Raw genomic sequence first — 27,760 nt, 5'->3', positions numbered from 1 at the left:
TTTGTCCGGGGTCGGCATTCTGTGGTAAATGTCCGGAGAGTATTATTGGCAATGTCTAGAGCGCAAGCGACATCTACACCAGGAATTCTGGTCAGTTTAGATGCGGCAAAGGCATTTGACCAAGTTAACTGGAATTATCTCTTTGGGGTGTTGTCCTATATGGGGGTGGAAGGCTGGTTTTGGTCAGCTTTGAGGGTGTTATACACGAATCCAACTGCTTCCCTATTAGTGAATGGTATCCTGACACGGACTTTTACTGTAGGCCGGGGAACTCGTCAGGGTTGCCCTTTGTCCCCTCTACTTTTCTTGATTTATTTGGAACCACTATTACGTACAATACAGAGGGATGATATTATGGTGGGATTGTCGGAAGGGAACTCCCAACTAAGAGTGCTGGCGTTTGCGGACGATATTTTACTAACACTGGCTCAACCGCACCGTTCCTTGACACGCGCATTAGAGATATTGGATGAATTCCATTTATATTCTGGACTGACATTGAATAAGCAGAAATCTATGGTACTCCCATTACAATCTATGATTAGGGACACTTGGCCGGAACCTTTTCCACTCGTATGGGCAACTTCATCCATTAGGTATCTGGGGGTCCTCATTCCCGAGAACTTAGCCACTATTTATTCCATGAATGTGTTGCCTTTACTTTCTCGAACTGAACGGCGTCTGCAGGCATGGCGAGCGTATCCATTGACATTAATGGGTAGGATTGCTTTATATAATATGATGGTGATCCCACAATGGCTTTACATTCTACAAACATTACCTATACTAATATCGCACGCCCACCTCAGACAACATCATAGATCAGTATCACGATTTCTTTGGGGGGGTAGGAGGTCACGGATCCCTTTACATACTTTATCATTACCAACCGCCCAAGGGGGTCTGGGTCTCTTGCATATAGGTAGATTCAATGAGGCATGTCAACTCCGACATTTAAATGACTGGTTTTGTAGTACGTCACATTTTACAGCTACCGAGGTGGAATGTTCAGCGTTTACTCCCTACCACTTTAGTTACTTATTGCATGTTGGTTGCTTACCTACAAGGGAGGTGACTTACGGGGACTTGTTTTTGTTCCCTTTGAGAAAACTTTGGAGGTCTCTCTGCCGGCGACTGGCTGTTCGTTATGATATGACCCCGTGTCTTCCGGTCGCCGGCAATGGAGCCTTTGCCCCAGGTATGCCCTTGACTGCTAGCATTTGGTGGAAGGGGAGGGGAATGTATTATTTGTGGAATGTGTTGCAATCCAATGGGTCTCTCCAATCTTTTCAATCTTTATGTGATTCTTCTATGCTGGAGCCTGGTGATTGGTTTTCTTATAACCAATTACATCATTATGTCAGCACATTGCCCAAATCAGACTTGACAAAGGAAGTTCAAGAAAAACTGTCCGAAGCCCTTTGTTTGACGACACAAGAACCTATACCATTACGTTTTCATCACCACTTTTTACAAGACCTAGCCGGTGACCTGGATTATGCTTCTTTGGCTAGTCAATGGACTCAGGACTTACATATTACTGTTACACAAGAGGTACTTAAACGAAGTTTTTCATTGGGAATGAGACTGTTGGTATCTCCTGCTGAAAAAGAACGCTACTACAAGTTCCTTGCCCGGGCATACTTTGCCCCAGTTCGGGCTTATCGGGCGCAGGTGAGTGCTACCGACTGCTGTCCGAGATGCGCGGCCCCGAGGGCCTCCCTAGGTCACATGTTTTGGCTATGTCCGGGAATTCAGGCATATTGGAAGAGACTTTGTCTACATGTTCAATCCATTTGGAACTGTACTTGGTCGCCCACAAACACTTTTCTTTTCACGTTGAAACTTACTCTAATGCCCAAACGTCCAGGAGCGGCAGCATTTGTTCAAAAGACAATATTCATGGGCATTAAAACTATTCTTCAGTGCTGGTTGTCATCGCACACCCCAACATTAGCACATTGGCGTGCCCAGATGATCCAACTGGCGGGTTATGAACGACTGGCCATTACTGATTTGAACTCTAAATTAGGAGCATCATACTTACGTTGTTGGCTGCCTTTTTGCGATACTCTGACCCCAGTAGTACGCAGTAGACTGCTTAATTGATGTGTTACTCTGGCTGTTCCCATGGGTGGGAGTGGGTGGGTGGGTGGGTGGGAGGATGGCTCATTGGGGGGTTGACTTACTGGTACTGGAAGTCTCGTTTGACTGTGTTGCTGGATTATTTGTTCTGATATTGTTATTTCATAAAATAAAAAAGATTTAACTATAAAAAAAAAATAAAAAAATAAAAAAAAAATTATGAAACAACAAATGTACACATAATAAAAGATAAAAAATTTAAAAAAAAACAAACATGATGATGTTTAAACGATGCTATCCAAAATTGTGATAAATACAACAAGAGGACAAGTGTGCATATTAAAAGAATAAAATAAATCAAAATAAGATAACAATGGCATGGCAGTTTCAATGAACTGCATGCAGAACAGAATAAGTGATCTTGGTAAGATAAAGAACATCAATATTACAATAAGTGCATTACTGACTGTAAAAAAGAAATAGGGGCAGAGAAAGACACATGGAAAACGTGACCCATAAGGAAAGGACAAGAGAGAGAAAGAAAGAGATGTGTGAAAAAATACAATAACAATAACAGAAAATAAAATACATACCATGGTAAAAAAAGGATAACAAAAAAAGTCACAAAAAATTGTAGAGTAGCAGCTATAGAATAAAAAAGCAAAATGATCATAAAGGTGTAAGATAATATGCAGACGTCAACCCTATATTATAAAACATATTAGATCTTGTTGCATGTAAAATGATAAAACATGAACAAACATTACATAAGAATTGTATCTATAGCATACATCAATAAATAGAAACACAGACATTACCATAAAATATATAAAATAATTAAAAATAAGTAATAACGTATCTATAGAAAACCTTAAATGCAGAGGTTATTACGTGAATAAATTTAAAAAAATCATGATTAATGAGGTAGATATCTGACTAAAAATGGATAACAATTATCAATGGATATGTTAGTACATCACACAACCATGAGTCTAAATTTTTACTTAGATACCAGATCTGTCAAGTATGTGTAGGTTTCTAAACCCATGTTGGGAGGGTAATAGTAGATTCCAGTTTGTTATTCCAATTCCAGTTTTAGCTGGGAGGCAACTACAAACTCTTATCAATTCTGTCGTAAAAGTTATGCTGCTTGGGATTGATCTAAGTCTGCTCCTTTTGGAATAGGTGTAAAATGGAGCATTAGTTTTTGGCTTGCCAGACATTAAAAACCTACATTAGCACACATTAAAGCCTAAAAAGGGCCCCTAAGTTAATTAGTGAGTGTTAAAAAGCTACTGAAAACACATTAAAAATGTCCATTAAAATGAATATGTTACATTAACATTATAAAAAAAAACACCCCAACACAAAACACTCAAACATTGAGGAAATAAGCCAAAGAAACTGAAAACATAAGAACATAACATAAGAATTGCCCCTGCTGGGACAGACCATTGGTCCATCGTGCCCAGCAGTCCGCTCACACGGCGGCCCTCAGGTCTAGCCTTACTTGCGTATGTTCTGTTCCAGTAGGAACTTATCCAACCTCGTCTTGAATACCTGAAGGGTGCTTTCCCCTATAACAGCCTCCGGAAAAGCATTCCAGGATTCTACCACTCGCTGGGTGAAGAAGAACTTCCTTACATTTGTACAGAATCTTTTCCCTTCTAACTTTAGCGAGTGTCCTCTCATTCTCTTCACCTCGGAGAGGGTGAACAGTGCCGGACCAATCAGCAAGCAAGGCTTTCATCTGTGTACGTGCTGAGCTCACTGCTCAGCATGGCTATTTCCCGACGCGGGCATTAGGCTGTTTTTTGTCATTTCGGGTGGGGGAGGGCAGCGGCAGCAGCAGCCTGAAAAAGAAATCATCCTGGCCGGGTTCGGTGTCATGCTCCGGAGCTTCTACAGCCTTCTTATCTCCCTCTCCCTTCTACCTGCTTCCGGCCACAACCCCTGCTCCGCGGCTCTCTTTGGCAACTCAGCAGCAGCGATCGACACAAGCTTCTGACGTCGGGGCCTACCCTCTGCGAGTCCCGCTTGTTTCAACTTCCTTTTTCCACAAAGGCGGGACTCGTAGAGGGAAGGCCTCGATGTCGGCAGCTTGTCTTGATCACTGCTGCTGACGAGTTGCTTAAGAGAGCCGCGGAGCAGGGGGGGTGTTGCCAGGTGCAGGTAGAAGGGAGAGGGCCAGATGCAGGACTCGTGGGTGAGGGAGGAGAAGAGAGAGGGAAGGGAAACAAAAGGAAATATTTCATACTGGGCTGGGCCGGAGTGGAGAGAGGGTGGAAAGATTCTGGCTACAGGGTGCAGTAACAAAGGAAAAGGGGGGAAAGCTAAAAATGGAGATAGTGACACAAAGAAGAGAAAGGGTAAGCAGGACCTACTGAATAAGGATAGAGATACAGAGGGGACATGAAGAGGAGGTGAAATAGAGACATAGAAATAATGCTGAAAAAGTGTGTGTGTGGGGGCGGGGGAGATAAAGACATTGAAAGGGCAAATGGTGAATATGGGGTAAAGACAAGGACAGAGACAAATGAAGATTCTGAAAAAGTGGTGAGATAGGGATATAGGTGAGATGGACACAAAGAAGGGTGATGCTGGAAAATAGGTGGAATGGTAATTCTGACAGACACAGAAGGGAAATGCTGGATCAAGGAGAGATGGGGCTCAGGCTGGATGAAATGAGGAGAAATGCCTTGTTGGCCCAGAACTTCCTCTCCTACGTCAGAATTGACGTCAGGGAGCGGAATGCTGGTCAGCGCGACGCTTCTGCAGGGAAAGCTTGGGACAGCGGTGGCTTGGGGGCTATTCCCCGATGGCGGTGGCAGCAAACCGAGTGGCTTGGGGGAGGGCACGGAGAAAGAAAGAAAGGGGGCAGACAGAGAGACAGAAAGAAGGGGGAACAGGGAGACAGAAAGAAAAAGTTGGGGGAGAGAATGAGGTCTGGAGGAGAGGAAACATACAGGAGGCTGAAAGAAAGGAAGAAAGATTGGATGCACAGTCAGAAGAAGAAAGTGCAACCAGAGACTCATGAAATCACCAAACAGCAAAGATAGGAAAAATGATTTTATTTTCAATTTAGTGATCAAAATGTGTCTGTTTTGAGAATTTATATCTGCTGTCTATATTTTGCACTATGGCTCCCTTTTACTAAACCGCAATATCGTTTTTTAGCGCAGGGAGCCTATGAGCATTGAGAGCAGCGCGAGGCATTCAACGTAACTCCCTGTGCTAAAACCTACTATTGTGGTTCATTGCATAGAGTCATCTGCCTTGGGAAATGTATATGGCAGATATCTTTGTTTTGTGTTCAAAAGAAAAGGAAATGCATTTTTGGTTTTATTTCTACAGTGTTGAAGTACTTGTTGGCTCTTGCTGTGACTGGTGGGGATCCCCAAGCACCGCCAGCAGAGGACCTCCTCTAGAGATGGTCAGAACTCCCCTCCACCAAGCACAGCAGTCGCTGGCAGCATCCATGAGCCACTGAGGTGCCAGCATCTGTGACTCAGGGACGCTACTGCTGCCTGCCAAGCTTGGCAAAAGGGACCCCAGGCCAACTGCAAAGGAAGTCCTCAGCTGACAGTTTGTGGGTTCTCATCAGCTGAGTATTTATATTTTATATTTACATTACAGGTTCTGGTAGAAACCCATTTACAAAGTATGTATTCTTCCCAATTAATATTTCCAAATTAATAAAGTCTCTTTGCTTATTTGTAAATGGGTCTCTACCAGAGCCTTTAATTCAGTAGCATAATTAAATAAAATAACTATTTCTGAAGTTTATAGGGAAGGATGGTGACGGAGGGGATTCCTCGCGGGGACGGGTGGGGACGGAGGGGATTCCTCGCGGGGACGGGTGGGGATTCCTCACGGGGACGGGTGGGAACGGAGGGATTCCTCACGGGGACGGGTGGGGACGGAGGGATTCCTTACGGGGACGGGTGGGGACGGGTGGGATTTTGGCGGGGACGGGTGGGATTTCTGTCCCCGCGCATCTCTCTACTCTGCACTGAATAGCGAGCCATTCTCTTTTCATAAAATAATTTCACAAGAGGCCTCTGGGAGCTCTTTCCAGCACATTATTGCTCTTCAAGCAGCAGCAGGCTCTCCTGGTCTTCCTGAGGTCATCGCTACACTTTCATCTGCTGACAGCCTTGTGCAAAGGAACTTTGAGACAGCGTACAGAGATTCTTGTCTCCAGGGACAATAAGTGCCACCCAAAGTTGAAAAAAAAAAAACCAACAAAAACCAAAACCCCAAATTACTAAGACCGTCACCAGCTTTGATATTATTTAATAACCTCATTAGCAGTCGTAAGCCCAAGCCCTGTCATTTTCTGCCGTAATTAAACTGTATTACAGTTCTATACTGTACAATCGTTTATCAGCCTGAAGGATGTCTTTTCCCTTGGATACAGTGGGATAAAAGCCTTCACAAAACCCTAACAATATAGGATAGATGAGCACAGATCAGATATAGCTTTGTGTACTAGCTCCACATTTAGCAATAACACTGGTCCCTTTTACCAAGCTGCAGTCAAAAGTGGTATTAGTCAGGACTAGGGTTGCCAGATTTTACTATAGTAAAAATCAGATTCCTAGACCTGCCCCCCCCCAGGCCCGCCCAGTTCCACCCATTCAAGCCCTATTTACATCTGCTGTATACATTTCCCAAAGCTAACATATTTTAGTCAATAAATTCCGTTTTTTACCTTTGTTGTCTGGAGACTTATTTTTCCATCATTGGTCCCAGTTTCTTTTTTCAGCTTTCCCGTTTTCTGCAAATTCTTCTGTTGCTATCCATTGGTTCCTCTTACCATGGTCCAGCATTTATCCCTCTCTCATCCCCCGGACCATGTGCAGCATCTTTTGCCCCTGCCCACCAGCCCCCAGACCCCAACATTTCTCCTTCTATCACCCCCTCTCCAGCACCATGCCACATCTCTCCCTCCATTCCCTTCACCACTATGTCCAACATTTCTCCCTTTTTCATCTCTTTCAATCTGTCCCACTGTTCCCTTTCCACCACCACATTTCTCCCTCTCATCTTTCTCTTCCTATCATTTGCACCTCATTCCCTCCCTATGACCAAAAATTATCTTCTTTTTTTCCATTCCCCATGTATACCATCTCTCTTTCCGTCTCATTGACACACTCAAGCCCAAGTCTCCCTTTCTATTCCCTCCCCCACCTCAGCATCTCTTTCCCTCCCTCCATCCTCTCTCCCAAGTTCATGCCTTCTGTCTCCAGAAACACATTCCCTCCCTTCTGTGTCTCACGTTTGGGCCCCTCCCATGTCCCAATGCACTTCCTCCTTGTTGCAACGCGTGCATGCCCGCTTGCTCTCTCCCTCCCTCCTTTTCTGCCCCCCACTTTCCACAAGACTGTCCCTCCCAGCTGCACTTCCTTGCAGGGCAGCAGGTCCTGCACGCTGCACGTGGCTGATGCGAAGCCTTCCCTCCGACGTTAGCTCTGACATCGGGGGGAAGACATCCGGGTCGGCTACAGGTGGTGTGCTGGGAGCGCTGCACGCTGCATAGAAGACCAGATAGAGGGCAGGAAAAGGAGGCGTGTGCACCAACCGAGCTCCCTCCAACCCCGCGGGATCCCCAAAACCACGAGGACTATTACAATGTAATAATAATAGAAACAAAGTGCATAATATAAAATATAATAATTACATTTACATTATATATGTAATAATTAAATTATATTATGCACTTTATTGATTATGCATTTGAATCCCTCCCCTCACCCCACCTCCATCCCTAATCCATGGAAAAATTGTCTTCCATGAAACCGGTTCATGTTTCAAAAAAGGTTGGGGACTGCTGAGCTACAGAACTGCTTCTCTGCTCTTGGTCAATGAGAGAGAAAAGACAGTTTGTATGAATGATGTTGTGGCTCTCAATTGACAAGAAGCAGCTGTCTTTAAGAGCAGGTAGCTGCGAGCCATCCTGTGTCTGAATTCCTTAAGTATCTGTCCTTATCACATCTGTTTGAAAGTCCAGGGCTGTGCAGGATACTCCCCAATACTATGAAAAGGGTTCTTTGTTAATCTCGAGTACTGAACATAAGAATTTGCCGCTGCTGGGTCAGACCAGTGGTCCATCGTGCCCAACAGTCTGCTCCCGCGGCGGCCCCCAGGTCAAAGACCAGTGCCCTAACTGAGACCAGCCCTACCTGCATACATTCTGGTTCAGCAGGAACTTGTCCAACTTTGTCTTGAATCCCTGGAGGGTGTTTCCCCTACCACAGCCTCCGGAAGAGCGTTCCAGTTTTCTACCACTCTCTGGGTGAAGAAGAACTTCCTTACATTTGTACGGAATCTATCCCCTTTTAACTTTAACTTTAGAGAGTGCCCTCTCATTCTCCCTACCTTGGAGAGGGTGAAAAACCTGTCTTTATCTACTAAGTCCATTTAAAGAATCCGGGCCTAAGTGCTAGTCTATAAATGGCACCTAACTTTAAGCACTGTTTATATAAGGGTTGTTTTGAAAAACATTTGGTAAAAAAGCAAGTTAAATAATGTAGTCTCTCCACCGAGGGCTTATACACTTAGTCTTGAGAGATTCCAGTTCCTTTTGTAAGCTATTTTTCCTACGATCCAAAAAAAACCTAGAAATTTGCTGGACTAAATGCATAGCCCACAATGGAGACTACGTTCTTTAACTTACTTTTTACTGAACTTTTCAAACCACCCTTGTAGAATAGCACTTAATGCTATAGGTACGTGGAATCACACCAAACAATAAAAAACAATTTGATTTAAATAGTAAAATTCCCACTGCTCAGGAACTTTCTGATTATTTTAATGAAAAAATTTCTAACATAAGAAAATCCTTCAAAAATGCTAATATTCAAATTGAATTAGATCAGATTAACCAAGATGTATTATTTTCAAAATGTTCAAAATTTAAAATACCGAGCCTTAAGGAGATTGAAATTACTCTTCAAACTCTGAACATCAAAAGCTCAAAAGCAGACCAAATACCACCATTTCTTCTCAAAAAATACTTTGACATCTTTGGACCTTGGATTCATGTATTAGTAACAGAAAGTTTAAAACAACAAACAGTTCCACTAGATTGGAAAAAATCCTTTATTCGACCTATTCTTAAAGATAAAAATGCTAATCATGATGATTTGTCTAATTTCAGACCAATATCCAACATTCCATTTTTAGCAAAGTTAACAGAAAAAATTGTCTTTAACCAGATTTCAGAGTTTGTTGAGCAAACAAATGTGTTACACCCCAATCAAACTGGTTTTAGACAACACCATAGTACAGAACATTCACTAATTGGTATGACAACTTCAATTCAATATTTCTTGGATCATCATCAATCGGTGCTTTTAACATCTCTTGATCTCTCAGCAGCGTTTGATACGATTGATCACCAATTACTCCTTGCTAGACTTCAAACTATTGGGGTTACAGATGATGTTCTAGCATGGTTTACATCTTACTTCAGTAATCGCACATCTACAGTAATTTTTAATGATTCTTCTTCTTCAACTTCATCAATATCACATGGGGTTCCTCAAGGATCAATACTTTCACCTTTACTTTTTAATATATTTTTGGCACCTCTTTTGACATTATGTCAATCTATAGGATTTCATGTTTTTGCCTATGCTGATGATATACAGTTATTGTACCCCCTAAACAATAACAACATAAATGAAATTTTGACAATTAATGAAAAACTTGAGCAAATTCATCATTGGCTAGACAAAAACAGATTGGCCCTCAATATCAAAAAAACAAATATCATGCTGTTTCCTTGGAAGGAAAATTTTTCTTTAGTTGCTCCTATTTTGATTCAAAATATTCCTCTTCAATTAGTTAAAAATACTAAAATTCTAGGAGTAATTTTTGATAATAAACTTAATTATCATGATCACATTAGTAGTATTGTTAAAACCACCTTCTATAGGTTGCGGAAAATTCGATCCATTTCTAAATTTCTCTGTCCCAAAGCACTTAATATTCTTATTCACTCTCTGGTGATGTCTAAAATCGATTATTGCAACTCATTATTTACAGGAATTGCGTTACAAGAAATTAAACGATTACAAATTATTCAAAATGCTTCTATTAAATTAATAACAAAATCTAAAAAATTTGATCACGTGACACCACTCCTTAAAAAGGCTCATTGGCTTCCAGTCATACATAGAATTACACATAAATTATGTACAATTATTTTTAAAACATTAGAAAATAAGACTCCAGCATTTTTATTCAGATTACTTATCCCATATTCAGCTAAAAGAACTTTAAGATCTAGTGAACGGAACCTTCTATCAATTCCTTCGTTAAAAGTTATTAGCACAAGAAGACAATTTATTTTCTCATGTACAGCTCCCCAGATCTGGAATGCGCTTCCCATGTTTTTACGGGAGGAGAAGGTGTTTGGGAAATTTAAAAGCGAATTAAAAACCTTTTTGTTTAAAGATGCATTTGCAAATTAATTAAATTTTATTATAAAGTGTTATTTTAGTGAATTATTTTGCTCTCTTTTGTTTTTTTCAATTTCCTTTTGTATTTTCCCTGTATGTTCTTTCTTTACTATAAAAAAATGTATTTCATCCCCTCTTACCTTTTGTTTACGTTATAATTAATTAAATGTATGTAATGTTTTTGTTTCCTTACATGTATATTTTATTGTACATCGCTTAGAAATCCGATTAAGCGATTGAACAAGCCAATTAATAAACTTGAAACTTGAAACTTGAATAGTCTCCCGGTAGAAGTGGTGGAAACAGACTGTGAATTCAAGAAAGCATGGGACAGGCGTGTGGGATCTCATAGGGAGAAGAGGAGATAGTGGATGCTACGGATGGGCAGACTGGATGGGACATTTGTCCTTTATCTGACATCATGTTTCTACGTTTCTATGTCCGTGACAATTTTTCGGTGCCATTTATAGAACTGAGTCCTAAGCCCAGATTTCAAAACGCCTCTTAGAAATGAATTTAAACAAGAAATAAAGAATACACCTTTGGCTTATGTTTGTCACTGAAGCTGCTGTGAATCCCTGAAGGACTGAAACCTTATTTATCTGAAAACTAACAAAGGCACAAGCCTTCCACTCCACACGTGAATGACTTACTCATACTAATTATTATTAGCAAGAAAGCTTTACAGCTACATACCATTACAGTAATTACTGAGATGACACAAATACCTGTAATATAGGAGGCCTACTGTGGAACATACAATGCCGGGGTCATATAATAATTACTGGATTATAGGCAAACGATGAAAAAAGTTCTGCAAGAATTAAATCACACAAAAACAAGAAAAAAGGTCACCCCTGAGGAATGTTATATGAGCAACAGAGAATGAACGTAAGACCATCTGATGAAAATAATATTTGCGGTAAGTAATTAGAATTCAGATTGAATTCGAGCTAAGAGGGGGAGCTGTGTTTACTGCTTTGCTGTTGGGGCACCACGTCAGATAACACTTTGGGTGAGCAAATCTTTTCTTTACCTCATAGAATTATAAAGACATTAATTGGCAGGGATCATCGTAAAATAATGAGCATGCCATCACTGTGCCCACCTTCACTATATCATGCCACAGCCTCTCCAAAGCACTCGGCCATCCTGCTGACTTTCCCTGTAGTTGCGTCATGCTGGAGGTTCCAAAATGTGCCAGCAAAGTGCAAGACAATATCAAGCGCAAGGGGAACTCACTAAAGGCTTCCCTTCCTATCTATCTACCAGAAAGATCACATGATCACCAGGTCGCAGAACTGCTAAGGTCCTTCCTCTCTAATCCTTTCCCCCTTGGGAGTGAAATTCATTAGTCTACTAGGCATGATTGAAGTCTACAAAATCCTGAGTGGTATAGAACGGGTACAAGTAACCTTTCAGTGGGATCCAATTTCAAGTCCCTATAAATTTTGGGATCAGCCAATTGCCCATATGCTTCAGCAATCTACGTCTAACTGGTCTCCCGCAGTGCCGCCTCTCCCCCAAACAATCTGTGCAAAACGCTGCTGCACGACTCACCTTCTACCAACCTCGCTACACTCATGTCACCCCTCTCCTTAAGTCACTTCACTGGCTCCCCCATCCACCTTCACATATAGTTCAAGTTCCTATTGCTGACCTACAAGGGTGTTCATCCTGCTGCCCCTCAAAATCTCTCCTCTTTTCTCTCTCCTTATCCACCTTCCATAGAATTCCGTTCCTCAGATACGTCACTCTTAGCGTTACCCTTCTCCTCCACTGCCAATTCTAGACTTCATTTCTTTCATCTAGCTTCCCCCTGTGCCTGGAATAAATTATCTAAGTTTGTCCGCCAAGCCCCTTCCCTTGTTTAAAAGCAGACTGAAAACCCACCTTTTTTGATATAACCTTCAATTCTTAACCCTACTTCCCACTGCCCACCCACCTAGCCAGCAGATTAACCGTTCCCCTTAACTGTATCCATGACATCCAGTTTGTCCGTCTTATCTGTTAGATCAGTGAAAGGACACATTTTAATGGATAAGTTTTCTGTCTCTGTCTAAAAGGATGTCTTTTGTTCCTGCCTGTGCTGGAGGTAATCAGATGCAGAATGTTTTGTGTTTACTCTCTCGATGGTTTGGGAAGAGGTCATTTAATCATGTTAATAAAGTTTCGTCTTTAAGACAATACTGGCTCAAACCCCCTGCCATGTACATATCCTGCTCACGCACCCCCTCCCCTCTCTTGTCCATCCCCCTTTTCCTGTGATGGTTACCACTGACCCATGTGAAAGATATATAACTGAAGGTATTCTGAAAATAAAACGGGTAATTTCTTTGGGCCTTCTGTGAATCCTTCTTACCTAAGGAAATTGCCTCCAGATGTCTGAAATAGATGATAGAATGTTTGCAGGACGATTTCGGGACCAAGAAACGGATCTTGTTCGTTTCAATTAGCCTCTCTCAAACTTTTTCAGCTCCGACACACTAAATGGAGCAAATGTTTTTCATGGCACATTATAATTGCAATTATAAAGTTGCAAAACCAACAAAAAAAATTAAATTTGAGAGTTACAGTATTTATTTAAAGTTCTTTAAGCTATGTAACAACAGTGAAACTAAAGTAGATTGGACAGAATCGCTAATCAATGAGATGATGTGCTTGTTTTTGGGAGGCAAATTAACTCATAATGTGGCTCGATAGTCAACAAGCAAACACGCATTTCATCATCCACCATCTACAGTCGTTCTCTTTTTTTTTCCACTTAATTTCTGTCAGAGCTGAAAATCCAAGTTTGCAAAAATAAGAAGATCCAAACGGTAACAAAGCCTCGATTGCTTTGTTGCTCAAGTTAACTATTGCATAAAAAAATAAAAACAAAATTAGTTAGTTAGTTTCCAAGGACCAATCACATCGTAAAATGATGCTTGTCTGGGCTCATAACATTGACGGACTCTTGCGTCTATTCTAGTGTATACTTACAAATGGAATTTTTAAAAATAAAGTAAAATTCTGGAATCTTTCGTGGCCCGGAATCTGTTGAGGGCTCACCACAGTTTGAGAGACACTGTGGGCTCCTTTTACGAAGGTGCACTAGCGTTTTTAGCACACGCACCGGATTAGCACGTGCTACTGCCTGCTCAAGAGGAGGCGGTAGCAGCTAGCGCGTGCGGCATTTTAATGCGCGCTATTCCGTGCGTTAAGGCCCTAACTCGCCTTCATATAAGGAAGCCCTGTGTTCAACTGTAAGCTCTTTAGAGCAGGGACTGACTTCTTTGCGACTCTAGACAGCGCTGCGTACGACTGATAGCGCTATAGAAATAATTAATAGTATCAGTAGTGGTACAAGTGAATCAAATTTTTACTCCATCAAAAATTAGAAAGTCTAGAAGGGGGAAGAGAGGGCATGAGTGTGGCGTGGAGGGCAGGGAAGGAGCGGGGGTGGAGAGGAGGGCACCACCGCTCCAGGTGCCTCCGACACTCGCTACGCCACTGGTTAAGTGGAAAAGAAATGGAAATAGTAATAGTTCTTATATTCCACCAACTCCCTGAAAAACCAGGTTCAAAGCGCATAACACAAACTTAAAATATGTATCTTAGGGGGGGCGGGGCCGTGCAGAGAGCGGGGAGGACGCGTTTTCCCTGAGCTCCGCTGTTCTCCCCCTGCTTCGGCCTCCCTGAACAAAATTCGGCGAATATTATCACCACCGAGTGCCTTCCTCAGCTCCCCGGGGGCTCTATGGACAGATTTGTACACAGAGGCACGGCAGATACGGCCTCTAAGGTAGGCAAAAAGGACCGCGAACGCGCGAAATCGGGGCCCAGCCATGAGGACAAGATGGCGGATCCGGGCGCTGCTGCGGCTGCAGAGGGAGCGGATTTAATCGCGCGCCTCACTGAGGCAGTTGTTTCAGTGCTGGGGACGCGCCTGGACAAAGTGCAGGAGTCACTGGCTGCCTTGTCCACAACAGTGGCAGAATTTAACTCTCGGGTCACCGAGGTGGAACAGCGGGTTGGAGTCGCGGAGGACTCTATTGTTACACTGCAGACAGAAGTTCAACAGTTGCGATGCAAGGTGGGACAGTGTGAGGAAAAACTGGAGGATATGGAGAATCGCTCCCGACGGAACAATCTGCGCCTGGTGGGGGTCCCTGAATCTGTGCAGGAGGGAGCCTGCTTCTCACGCTGGAGACCTGGCTGGCGGCGGAACTGATGAGCACGTGGGGACTGGGACCTTTACGCATCGAAAGGGCGCACCGGCTGGGTAGAAGACAGGAGGGAGCGACCAGACCGCGTGTGGTGATTCTCCGCATATTGAACTTTGCCATCAAGGATCTTATTCTCCGCAATTATCGCCAGCGCAAGGATTTACAGTTTCAGAATCAGCGTATCCTAATATTTCAGGATTATTCTGCACAGGTGGCTTCTATGCGGAGAGGTTTCTCGTCTGTCTGCAAGCAACTTACTGAGAAAAAGCTTCGCTTCACGCTGCAGTTCCCTGCTAAGCTTCAGGTGATTTATGATGGCCAACCTCATCTATTTGACACAAGTGCGGCGGCCAGAGCGCAAGTTCTTCAATGGTACCCTGATCTGGGGTCTGGCACCTGATGCCCTCTGACACTACTTTGGGTGTTCTCAGTTTGATTTGAGTGGGGCAACCTGCGGGGAGCGGGTGGTATCCTCACTTGCACTGTTACTTAGCACCTGTTGTGCATGTACTCTGTCTGTGGATCCCCGTTAGGGGGATCTGCCTGTATTGCTTCGGATACTGTTTACAGTTCTTTGCCATGGCTCCTTGTGGACTTATTGACTGACGGGGTCCTGTATGATTTTGCCTTTTCTTCTGGTTTTATGATATTCGTTTAGCCCCTGGGCTATTTCTGTGAGTTTATATTGAATATCTCCGGCTTGGTGGCTGTTTTGGAGGCGGGGGAGGGGGGGTACTTTGGGCCCTTTGGTATACCCTCTCTGGAGTGGTGGATTGGTGTGTTTCGGGGGGTATGGGAGGGGGGAGGGGGTTCTTGGTGTGGGGGGGCGGGAGGGGGGACTGGTTGCGGGTGGGACTGGGGGGGGTTTGCGAGGGGGGTGTTGAAGATGTGGGTTTTGGTCTGTTGGGGGGGTTGGGTGGGAGGAGGGCGTGGGGAGATCAGGAGGGGGGGGGGCGGCTCCTGACCTGTGTGTCTGCTGTCGATTCGTGTGAGGAGGTGATGTGGAGACTGGGCTGCTGGGGGCTGGGCTGGGACCCTCGGCAGCTGTTATGTGCTCTTTGTCTCTTTTGGTATGTTTGGTTCTTCTTTCTTTCTTATGCCTGTTAAGAAGGGGTTGAGGTGTGTGTCATGGAATGTATCTGGTATCAATTCTCCTATCAAGCGAACTAAGATCTTGCAGTGCCTAGCCAGACATCAGGCTGATGTAGCGGGCCTGCAGGAGACTAAGCTCAATGAACGGGAACATGGTAAATTGTGTCAATCCTGGGTGGGGCAGTGTTACTCGGCCTCCTCCTCTAACACTAGGGCTGGGGTGGCACTGCTGATCCGCAAATCGGCGTCTTTTACTGCATCTCGGGTTCTCTCAGATCCAGAGGGACACTAAGTTATTGTCCAGGGTTCTCTTCATCAGCGCCCTGTAATTTTGATGTCTGTATATGCGCCCAACAGTGCACAGCGGTCCTTTTATAAGAAACTCTTGGGGGTATTATTGTCTATATCACAAATCCATGAATCTCAGAAAATCTTTCTTGGGGATTTTAATTCTATACTGGACCCGCTTTTGGATTTCTCTAAGGGATCCTCCTCCAGTAGGTCAGATAATGGGCTTGCCGCTTGGCTGGAGGCTCTGGACCTAGTGGATGTCTGGCGGACCCTACACCCAGGGGAGCGGGATTTCACTCACACGTCCAAAGTGCATGGTTCCTCCTCTCGAATAGATTATATTTTCCTCTCGCGATCCTCCTTTTATGCGGTTCAAGCGGCTGAGATTGGAGTACTGGCTGTCTCGGATCATACTATGGTGTGGATGGATATTAGCTTCTCAGCTGGCACCATGGGGGGAGGGAAGCACTGGCGATTTCCGATAGCGCTTTATCTGGACCCGGACTTTAATTCTTATTTGGAGCAGCAGTGGCGGGACTATGTGGAATTTAATGGGGACCATGCAGATAATGGAACTTTGTTTTGGGAGGCCGCCAAGGCAGTGCTCCGTGGGGCTGTGATAGCTTACTGCGCGCGACGTAAGAAACTGCTTGCGGAAAAAATCTTGGTTCTTGAGCGCAAGGTGCGAGATAGTAGAGCACTCCATGCACTTCTTCATGAGAGAGCCCATAAATCTCTGTTTTATTATAAGTACAGATTACACTGTTTTGGTAATAGACCGGGTAGAATGTTGGCCCAGATGACTAAGGCGAGGCGTGGTGCCACCGTGATCACCGCGCTTAAAGATGACGGGGGAGGGTTGGTAACGGATCAGTCTAAGATGGAACAGCTATTTGTTACCTTTTATAAATCTCTCTATACTGCGGAAGTAGTCGGTCGGGAGGCGCAGATCCGGGCATTCTTGGAATCCTTGCCCTTACCTAGGTTGTCGGAGACGGACTCGGAAGTCTTGGCTTCCCCAATAACAAGAGAGGAGGTGCTGGGTGTTCTCAAGCATCTACCTCTTTGTAAATCTCCAGGCCCTGACGGCTTTGGGGGGAATTCTATCGTCTTCTTCAGGGGTTTGTGGCCGACCCGTTACGGGGCTACTTTGAGAGCGCAGTGGCAGTAGGGCAGTTTCCTCTGGGATCGAATAGAGCGCTGATTACTGTATTGCCTAAACCGGGAAAAGACCCCTTGCTTGTGGGATCCTATAGACCTATTTTGCTTATCAATGTTGATCTCAAAATCTTGGCTCGGGTCCTGGCCAACCGTTTGGCCCAGTTTGTTCCCTCTCTGGTGGGGGCTGATCAGGTTGGTTTTGTGCGGGGGCGATTAGCAGGTCATAATGTTCGGAAGCTTCTCATTACTTTGGCTCACTGTGTCTCTAGGCAGCAACCCACGCTATTAGTTTTGACTCTGAAAAAGCCTTTGATAGGGTGGAGTGGGCTTTTTTATTTCCCTTGTTGCGTGGTTATGGGTTGGAGGGGTTTTTTATGAAAGCTCTTGGGGCCCTATATGCCCACCCGGTAGCGGCTGTATTGGTTAATAGGGTGGCCTCTCCGGATTTTGTGCTTCAGCGGGGCACTCGCCAGGGCTGCCCCCTGTCCCCTTTGCTTTATATATTGTTTTTGGAACCATTTCTGATTTCCCTTCACTGCCATCCTCAGATAGCAGGAGTAGAGTTGGGGAATTCTTCTTTGCGTTGCATGGCTTTTGCCGATGACATTATGGTAATGTTGACTGACCCGGTATCAGGCCTCCCTAGAATATTGGAGCTGTTTCACCGGTTTGGGGAACTTTCAGGCCTCAAGCTCAATGTGTCTAAATCGGAGGCGCTACCTCTTCATATTAGTATCTCGCATGAGTGGGCCGATTTCCCGCTCCGGGAGGCACCCCAGCAGGTAAAATATTTGGGGGTTCTGGTACCGTCATCCCCCACGCGACTTTATGAGATTAATGTGCAACCCCTGCTCCGAAGAACGATTGAGCTCCTCCGCCTGTGGAGGGATTTGCCGGTATCCCTTGCGGGGCGTATATTTTTGTATAATATGATGATTGTCCCTCGGTGGCTTTATCTGTTTCAAACTCTTCCGCTGTGGTTGCGGACTGGGGACTTAGCTCGGTTGTATGGTGCTTTGAGGACCTTCTTGTGGCGTGGGCGGCGGCCTCGGCTATCTCTTCGGATTTTGATGTTGCCTGAGTCGCAGGGGGGATTTGGACTGCTCGACATTCGCGCCTATAATCTGGCCTGTGGGACTAGATTGATTAGGGACTGGTGTATGGAGAGCTCCTCTTTTTTAATGTTTTCCGTGGACAGGGATTTTTTACATCCTATATCTGGTTTGTTTTTGTTACATGCTCCAGCTGCCCAGTTGGACGCCGACTATAGGGGACATGTCGTTTGGTCTTATATGAGACACATTTGGAAATTACTTTGCAAGCATCTGGGCATCAACTCTAACATCACTCCTCTTCTCCCGCTGGTGGGTAATTTGCATTTCAAGCCGGGTAGTGATAGCAAGGTGTTTCGGATTTGGCATGCACATGGAATTCGCAGAATTGGGGATGCTCTCTCCGATGGGGGCGTTCTCCTTTCCTCTGACGAATTGGGGTCGCTGTATGGACTGGATAGGGTGGATGCTTTTGGCTACTTCCAGCTCCGACATTATGTTCGCAGCTTCTCTGGGGATTGGTTGAGCGGATCTGTAGCACAGGCTCTTGGGAGGTGTTTGGCGTTGGGGGAGGACGCGGCTCCACGTCTTCGCTATTACGTTGCCGTGCTGGGCCCACCCCTACAGACCAAACGAGCTGATTGGTTGGCGGGGGCGTGGAGTGCTGATTTGGGCTGCATGGTTCCGTCTGAATTGATTTCTCGTTGTTTTGTCCACTTGGGCACCATATCATGTAACATGCTACATAGGGAACAAGAATATAAATTCCTTCACAGAGCTTTTATTTCCCCTCATAGAGCACACCGGGCCGGTATTGCTGCTCATGCGGGGTGCCCTAAATGTTCTGCAAATCCTGCTTCCCTGGGGCATATGTTTTGGGAGTGCCCCCCTGTGCGAGCCTTTTGGCAGCGTGTTTGGACCTACTTGTCCTCCTTGGTTCATGGGCTTCCGAACTGTAACCCCTGTGTAGCTCTTTTTTACCAGGAGGCGAAGCTTCATGGTTGCACTGTTGGGCAGCGGCAGCTGCTGTCTAAGGCCCTTTTGCTGGCTAAGAAAGCCATTTTGACTCTATGGCGAGAGCCGCATGCTCCCTCTTTCTCTCGATGGCTGGGGTCTCTTTATGACTTAGCTCTCTTGGAAAGACGGGCTGCGGGTACCCGGGATGAACGCAGGTGGTCTCGATTTCAGGATGTCTGGGAGGAGTTTTGGCTGTCCCTTCCCCATCGCGAGAGGAGTCTACTCTTAAACTGTTAGCCTAACTAGGGGTCTTCTGTCCTCCTCGGTACTTTCCCTCTTCAGACTCCTTCTGCCTTGGATTCTCTAATATCTCTTTCTCTATCTTGTCTCCTCTTTTTCCCCTTTGTGATCTAGTTCTCCTCCTCCTTGTGTCTATATTGTGCCTATATTTTGTCTATTTTGTGCATGTTCTTTGTCCATATTTGTTTTTTGTCTCAGGGTTGTCTATTTGGTGTATTCCGTCTATGTCTTCCACAGGTCAGGAGAGGGGGTGGGTGGGGGTGTTGGGGGGGGATTGGACCCGGTGTTTTACGGCGTATTCTGCTGAGTGTTATGATATTGGGGTGTTCCACTCTGTTCTTGGGGGGGGGGGTTTGGAGGGTCTTACATGGAAAAATGTATTGAGCACCTCTGGTTATTGAGCCATCTGATTCTGGTTATGTTCTACCATTGGCTCTCTGTATGCCCGCTGGGGCAGTTTTTGATGGCTTACTGGATGTCCCTTTACTCTGTTCTATTTTGTATATACTGGTTTGCTCAATAAAGAAATATTATATATAAAATATGTATCTTGTAACAGGGTAATAGAAAACGTTCAATTATTAACTTTCTAAATAGATAAGTCTTGAGCTCCTTACAGAAAAGCAAATCAGAAGAAACCAAATCACGGTTCAGTTGGTTAAGGGCACCAAGCTGTAACTGCTCGATAAGGAAATGATGTAGAAATAGACCTTTTTTTTAAAAAAAAACAAAAACATATTTAACCTTAACAAATGAAGGAAAATAAACTAAACAAAATTTCTCCAGCTTGTGAAGACATAGGAGACAAAGGAAATGAAAATAAGGAAATTAAAATATTCAGGGCAAATTCCTGCAAATATCTTATACACCCAACACGATAGTTTAAAGATAATCCGGGCCTTAATTGGGAGCCGATGACGTCTCATCGAACTAGCCCCCTCTTTTACTCGGGTGCGCTAATCGAATTAGCGCGCTCTAAGAACATAAGCATTTCCGCTGCTGGGTCAGACCAGTGGTCCATCATGTCCAGCAGTCCGCTCACGCGGTGGCCCTCTGGTCAAAGACCAGTGCCCTAACTGAGACTAGCCCTACCGCACACGTTCTTGTTCAGCATGAACTTGTCTAACTTTGTCTTGAATCGCTGGAGGGTGTTTTCCCCTACGACAGACTCCGGAAGAGCATTCCAGATTTCTACCACTCTCTGGGTGAAGAAGAACTTCCTTACGTTTGTACGGAATCTATCCCCTTTCAACTTTAGAGAGCGCCCTCTTGTTCTCCCTACCTTGGAGAGGGTGAACAACTTGTTTTTATCTACTAAGTCTATCCCCTTCAGTACCTTGAATGTTTCGATCGTGTCCCCTCTCAATCTCCTCTGTTCGAGGGGGAAGAGGCCCAGTTTCTCTAATCTTTCGCCGTTAACAGGTTTAGAACAAATGCGAGGAAGTTCTTTTTTACCCAGAGGGTGGTGGACACATGGAACGCGCTTCCGGAGGTTGTTGATAGGCCAGAGCACACTACAGGGTTTCAAGGAAGGTTCCTAAAGGATGAGGTTCCTAAAGGATAGAGGGGATTGAGGGTTACAGAAATGGTCAGGAACCACTTCACAGGTCACAGACCTGATGGGCCGCCGCGGGAGTAGACCCCTGGGCGCGATGGACCTCTGGTCTGACCCAGTGGTGGCAACTTCTTATGTTCTTATGTTCTTAGCTGTATATTATGTATGTTAACCTGTAACCGGTTCTGAGCTCTTTGCGGAGGACGGGAGAGAAATCTAAACAAACAAACAGTGGTCCCCGAGTCCCTCCCACCCCTTAAATATGCGACAGTGACGGTACTCAGCTTAGAGGAGATTATAGCATGTTTATTTATTTATTTTAAAACATGTCTTCTCCGCTTAAAAACTAAGGGGTCCTTTTACTAAGGCACACTAGCCATTTTAGTGCACGTTAAAACGACCCCTAAGCGAACAACAATAGAAACATGCACAATTTTGACACATACAAATAGAGCAAAAACAGTTATCACCAGACCTTTTCCGTACAAAAATGCGCTAACACAGCTCTAAAATAGCTTTCTCAATATTAAGTTAATAAAAAGCCTTGACAAATAACAAGGTTTCTAATTGGGTTTTATAAAAGACATCTTGTCCCTATATAACCTTAGGTATCCTGGCAGTACATTCCACAAACGTGGACCTGCGACTGAAATAGTCGACCTCTGCGTACCGCCTTATATTTGGCCTAAACAAATGGGAACATATCACCCCTTACTACCATAAACTGCACTGGCTACCATTCGAATCCAGAGGACTGTTCAAGTTCGCATGCCTCAGCTACAAAACGGTGTTTGGTCTATCCCCAAGCTACCTCATCCCCCCCACTTTAAATTAGATCACAACAATAAGAACTCTCGCAGAATTCATCTATTCGCCTTCCCCTCCCTAAAACTATGTCAACTCAAACGATTCGTCGACAAAACCTTCTCCCTCCAGGCGGCCAAACTAAACTCATGGCTCGCCCAAATTATACTTGATGCCCCCACTTACCTGGACTTCAGAAAAAACTCAAAACTCACTTATTCCATGGACAGAATCCCTAACACTCCCACTCGCTCCTTCTACTCCCTTCAATACACATGACCCTCCACCTTCCCCTCCTAACCAACTAACTTCACGGACCGGTATTTTTCCCTCCTATTGTACACGCTTGTATATTCCAATTGTACTTCATTGTATATTCTGTCAACTTCATTGACCTGTACACCCCAAAAAATGTTAATTCTTGTCAACTTAAATGACATGTTCATTCCAAAAAATGTTAATTCCCAATGTTATTTTCTTTTGTAATATTATTAATTGCTGTGAACCGCCTAGAACTCTCTGGGTATGGCGGTATACAAAATAAAGTTATTATTATTATTATAATGTGTCGTAGTGATTAGAGCTATATCCTCAGCACCCTGAGATTGTGGGTGCAAACCCTGCACTGTTCCTTGTGACGGGACATATGGAGAAAACGCACGAGTACCCGGCTGTAAACTGCTTAATACACCTTGTCAAAGCGAGGAGTGGGTGGCAGAGTGGTTAGAGCTACAACCTCAGCACCCTGAGGTTGTGGGTTCAAATCCCATGCTACTCCTTGTGACCCTGGAAAAGTCAATTAATCCCCCCATTGCCCCAGGTACATTAGATAGATTGTGAGCCCACCAGGACAGACAGGGAAAAATGCTTGAGTACCTGAATAAATTCATGTAAACCGTTCTGAGCTCCCCTGGGAGAACGGTGTAGAAAATTGAATAAATAAAAAAATAGTGTGAAAAGTTTCAGCCTCTGATAACCAGAGCTGGGATAGTGACATCACAATGCCCCATTCCACCAATGTCAAAGAGCCAACCTCATCAGTGATGTCACAATAGCTTGATTGTCCTATACTTGGCTCACTTCTACTACATTTTGATTTCTAGAGTGGTGCAGTGGTTAAAGCTTCAGCTAATAAAAATTATTAAACAAAAAAAAAAAAAGCTTCAGCCTCAGCACCCTGAGGTTGTAGGTTCAAACCCACGCTGCTCCATGTGACCCTGGGCAAGTCACTTCCAAGTTTCCAAGTTTTATTTTAAATTTGATAAATTGCTTATCCATAATTTACTAAGCGAATTACAGTAAAATATAAAATAAACATACTAATCAACATACAATTTAAAATTTAATTAAAATGGGTTAGACGAACAGACATGCCGACAGAACTGAATACGAGGGGAGTAAAGGGGTAAAGTTACAAAATTAATACTTTTGGAGAAAGAAAAGAGCCATAGAGGGAAAAAAACATAAGGAAGGGTAAAATTTTTCTTTCTTTTGTTTTTTATTTTTTAGTAGGAAGCCTACTGCACCCTAGGACAGATAGGGGAAAATGCTCAAGTACCTGAATGTAAACCACTTAGGCTATAAGTGGTATATGGACATTCTTATCAGAGCAGCAAGCAGGTCCCAAAAGTAGGCTAGTGGTCACTGCAAAGAAACTGTACCATAGAGAAAGGGACCCAGGTCCATATCCCACTCTTAATTAGCACATGTGGTAGACATTGCGAGCGTTCCAACCACCACAAAATGCCAACTGTACCTGTAGATAGGAGACGCCTACAACCTGAGGGCTTTTGCAGCGGTGTACAAGTTAGGTACAGGAAGTTTTTAAGAGCTTCCTGGAGGGCTCACAGTACAAAAAAAGGGTGTTAAGGTGCGTTTTGTCCCAGAGTCCCTTTACTGACCTCTACTACGAATATTTATTATTTGGTGTCAGGTCAAAAGCGCGCCGGGACAAAGGCGCGAGCAGACAACTGAGCGCAGCGCGGAGGCGCGCGTCGAAGAAAAGGACTGTTTTTAGGGGCTACGACGGGGGGTGTGGGGGGGAACCCCCCCACTTTACTTTATACAGATCGCACCGCATTGTGGGGGTGTTGTGGGGGGTTTGGGGGGGTTGTAACCCCCACATTGTACTGAAAACTTCACTTTTTTCCCTGTTTTTAGGGAAAAAAGTTACGTTTTCACTAAAATGTGGGGGGTTACAACCCCCCACAACGCCGCCGCGATCTGTATTAAGTAAAGTGGGGGGGGGCTCCCCAAACAAAAACCCCCGTCGCAGCCCCTAAAAACAGTCTTTTTCTTCGGCGCGCGCCTCCATCTTGCGCTCAGTTGTCGGCGCGCGCCTTTGTCTTCCGCGTTACTGTCTATGAACCTATTATTTCTATAGCGCTCCCGCAGCGCTGTACATTAAACACACAAGAGACGGTCCCTGCTCGAAAGAGCTTACAATTTAAGTAAGACAGACGCACTGCACAAAAACGGCGAATAAAAAACCAGTGCTCACGTAGAGAGGGCTGAAGAGGTAGAGAGGGTACAGGGCTACGGAGGAAATGACAAACAAATATGGTGGTTTAGAAGCTGGTAGGGTTAGGGCTTAAAACGCAGCTTTGAAAAAGTGGGTTTTCAGCCTGGATTTGAATACCACCAGAGACGGAGCCCGACGTTCCGAATCAGGTAGGTCGTTGCAGGCATAGGGCACAGCAAGACAGAAGGGACAGAGTCAGGAGTTGGCAGTAGAGAAGAAGGGAGGTTTGCCCGACAAACAGAGTTCCCCGGGGCAGAGTATAGGGAGAGATGAGAGAGATTGAGGCTGTCCCTCTGATCTATGGGGATGTCTATGCAGCCAGTTTCCTAACAATGATGCAACAGTCATTCTTATGGATTCTTTTTGTATGCTTTTATCTAGGACTTTTTTTTTTCACAGTATCTAAAGAAATAGGTCCTGGGCACAAAAACATCTGGAAATTAGAGATTTTTGAATTTTATTTTTATATATTTCCAGGACAGGGTGGGTGGATGGGGTGGGATGCATTTCTGGTTTATTTCTTGATTAATTGTTCGATGGGAAGGGAGAGATTGTTATTTGTTGCATTGTTATTAATGGAATTTAAGTGCTCATTTTGTTATTAATGTATATATAATTTATGGCACTTTGTATTAGCTTTGAAAAGCAATAAAGATTTATTTAAAAAAGATAGATTTTTGAAACAAAATAATAAGATCAAAAATTGCTATGTTTAGGATGAGAATTTTAGACATTGTCACCAAAATATCTACAATTCGACTTGGACCCAATATCAAAAATGCCCCTCCATTTTATCAGACCCCCCCCCCACCTCAACCTAATAGGGGGGGGGCCTTTAACTAAAATTTAGTGTGTGCTAAATGTTAAGAAGTCCATTTTATACCTATGAACTTTGCAGCATAAAACGTGCTCTAATTCCGTTAGTGCACGTGGAGTTTTAGTGTGCTGTGGCAAGATTTCAGGTGTGCCGCGAGATGCTGGCGAGGAGAGGCGCTGGCTGACTGCTTACAGGATGTACATCTCGTGGCAAGAGGCATGTCCTCTAGGCAATCAGCCGGCACCAGCGCCCCTCCCCCCCACCGGCGTAGCAATTGTACGCTCAGGGCCCTGTCTGGAGGGCTTCTGCGCACATGTTGACGTGATGACTTCACGCATGCGTGCAACCTTATCGCATTGACTTCCGTGCATTTCCGGATGCCCTCCAGCCACGTCCCAGAGTTAAGTGTGCCGCGGCTGCAAAAAAATTTGCAGAACACTGCTTTAGTAAAAGGATCCGTGATTAGCTGATGATGTGACCTCAGAAGACTTTTTAGAAACATATGAGGGTAATCCAATATATGGTGGATACATTTTATTCCAGAGAGAGGTAAAAATATAAGAAAGTGAACCAAATTAGGATAGCAAAGAGTAATAAGGGAAAAGAGCCCCCACCTCCTCTCCCACGGCAGATGCATGGTCTAGGAATAAAATATAATAAAGAGTATGATATTAACAAATCTCTGGGATTCTGGATGCAACAGTCCACACCTTTCCCGTTAAGTTTGCACTGTGCCATCAGATACTGACTACTATTATTACTTATTTCTATAGTGCTACCAGACGCACGCAACGCTGCACAGTCACAAAGAAGAAGAAACAGTCCCTGCTCGAAAGAGCTTACAATCTAAACAGCCAAGACAGACAGTTAAGGGGAACGGTTAATCTGCTGGCTGGGTTGGAGGGCAGAGAGGAGTACAGGACCATCAAGTCATTGTGACATCACTGATGAGGTTGGCTCTTATTGGCGGAATGAGGCATTATGACATCACAATCTCAGCTCTGCTTCCCAAAGACTGAAACTCTTCACACTACTACTATGAATTATTTCTATAGCGCTACCAGAGGCACAGTCCCTGCTCGAAAGAGCTTACAATCTAAACAGCCAAGACAGGCAAACAGGATGTCACGGATATAGTTATTTCACCTTTACTTTTGGACAGCCTGATTTTATGCAGAAGTCCCAAACAGATAGGATAAAAGCTAGGGCAGAGATAAAGGTACCCTTCAAAGGGCTTCGGTCTGAAAACCCTTTCTCGGTAGTCTTCTTACATCAGTGTCATGAAAGGAACTTCCCGGACAGGCTGTGCTATGCTGCTTAACTGCAGGGAGAAAGGCTCCCTTATGGACTGCTGATGCTTATCGGTCTGTTTTGCTCTAGCACTGGAGCTAAGTCCTCCCAAAGTGATCTCTGTTTTACCTTTACCTCTTCCACCCCCAGCGTCGGGGAAAAGCTAAGCTGCCCGAGCCGTTTTCCTTCCGCAAAAGGCACACATTATGCATCCAAAATGAATGCAAACACCTCCCAAACCGCTCTGGGTGCAAGAGAGTAACTTTACAACAAAGTGGAAAAGCAGGTTGCAATGGATGAAGCTTTAAAATAAAAAGGAGAAAGGTACTCTTTTGCATCCCAGACACAGGAAATTAGGTGGCAAGGGAAATAAGACTCTTATCTCGCCAAGCAGCTATAAAATCGTGTTAAAAAAAAAAAAAAACCACATCAGAACGGCAGAACAACAATAGCATCTGCCAGGCTGCTCTTTTAATGCAATCAATGGTCAACCAGAGAAACCCAGGCAAAGCATCAAAGCAGAAGACACAACAATCCGAAGGGAGTTGGGGGGGGGGATAGTGGGCTCGATCCTTTACCTTTCCAGTGGTCCCTGGCAACGCCCTCTCCGTTTTCTCAGCAATTGGGAAAGCTCCGCGATCAGAGAGCAAAAAAAATAAATTCATAAAAATGCAAGCCAGCGCTGCGCGTCTAAAACTTTGCTCAGGTCAGAGAAGCGGCAGCGCGAGCCACAGAGCCCAGGCACGCTAGACGCCCGCTGGGGGCGGGGCTTCCCCAGGCGCTGACGCACTTCGGGGGCGGGGTCATTTTCGAGACCCTCCCACGCCCGGAGCGTCACGTTGGCGTCCAAAAGAAAAGTGCTTGCACCCCATCCCCAGACCATTCACGAGGTGAACTTAGATCATTTAGAATGAATGGAAGAGCTTGAAAGCAGATTTTCCAATTTTCCACCCCTCCCTTAATTGGTTGTTTTCTGGAAGTAGCTCAGGAAATCAATAGCTCTCATTTTGATATTAGGATTATAACGAGGGTGCTTTAAACACCCCTTCCCCTCCAAAAAAAAAAATCCTACTAGTTCAGAAAAGTTGGAAAGTCAAGTATATCTGTTATCCAAGGGTGCCATTTTCTATCAACTAAAACGTGTCTCAAGTCAATACTA

General features: G+C 44.5%; 1 protein-coding gene across 1 annotated transcript in view; it reads right to left on the bottom strand.

Moving 5' to 3' along the window:
* Positions 1–27,425, bottom strand: part of RAB3B (RAB3B, member RAS oncogene family) — a 149,955-nt gene extending 122,530 nt beyond the window's left edge. The window contains exon 1 of the mRNA XM_033915214.1: positions 27,180–27,425. Coding sequence (XP_033771105.1) covers positions 27,180–27,266 — 87 coding nt within the window. The 5' untranslated portion in view covers positions 27,267–27,425. The remainder of the gene's footprint in view (positions 1–27,179) is intronic.
* Positions 27,426–27,760: the final 335 nt, after the last annotated feature.

The sequence above is a fragment of the Geotrypetes seraphini genome, chromosome 12, assembly GCF_902459505.1.
Source record: "Geotrypetes seraphini chromosome 12, aGeoSer1.1, whole genome shotgun sequence".
Taxonomy (NCBI): Eukaryota; Metazoa; Chordata; class Amphibia; order Gymnophiona; family Dermophiidae; genus Geotrypetes; species Geotrypetes seraphini.
This window is presented reverse-complemented; position numbering and strand designations above follow the sequence as displayed.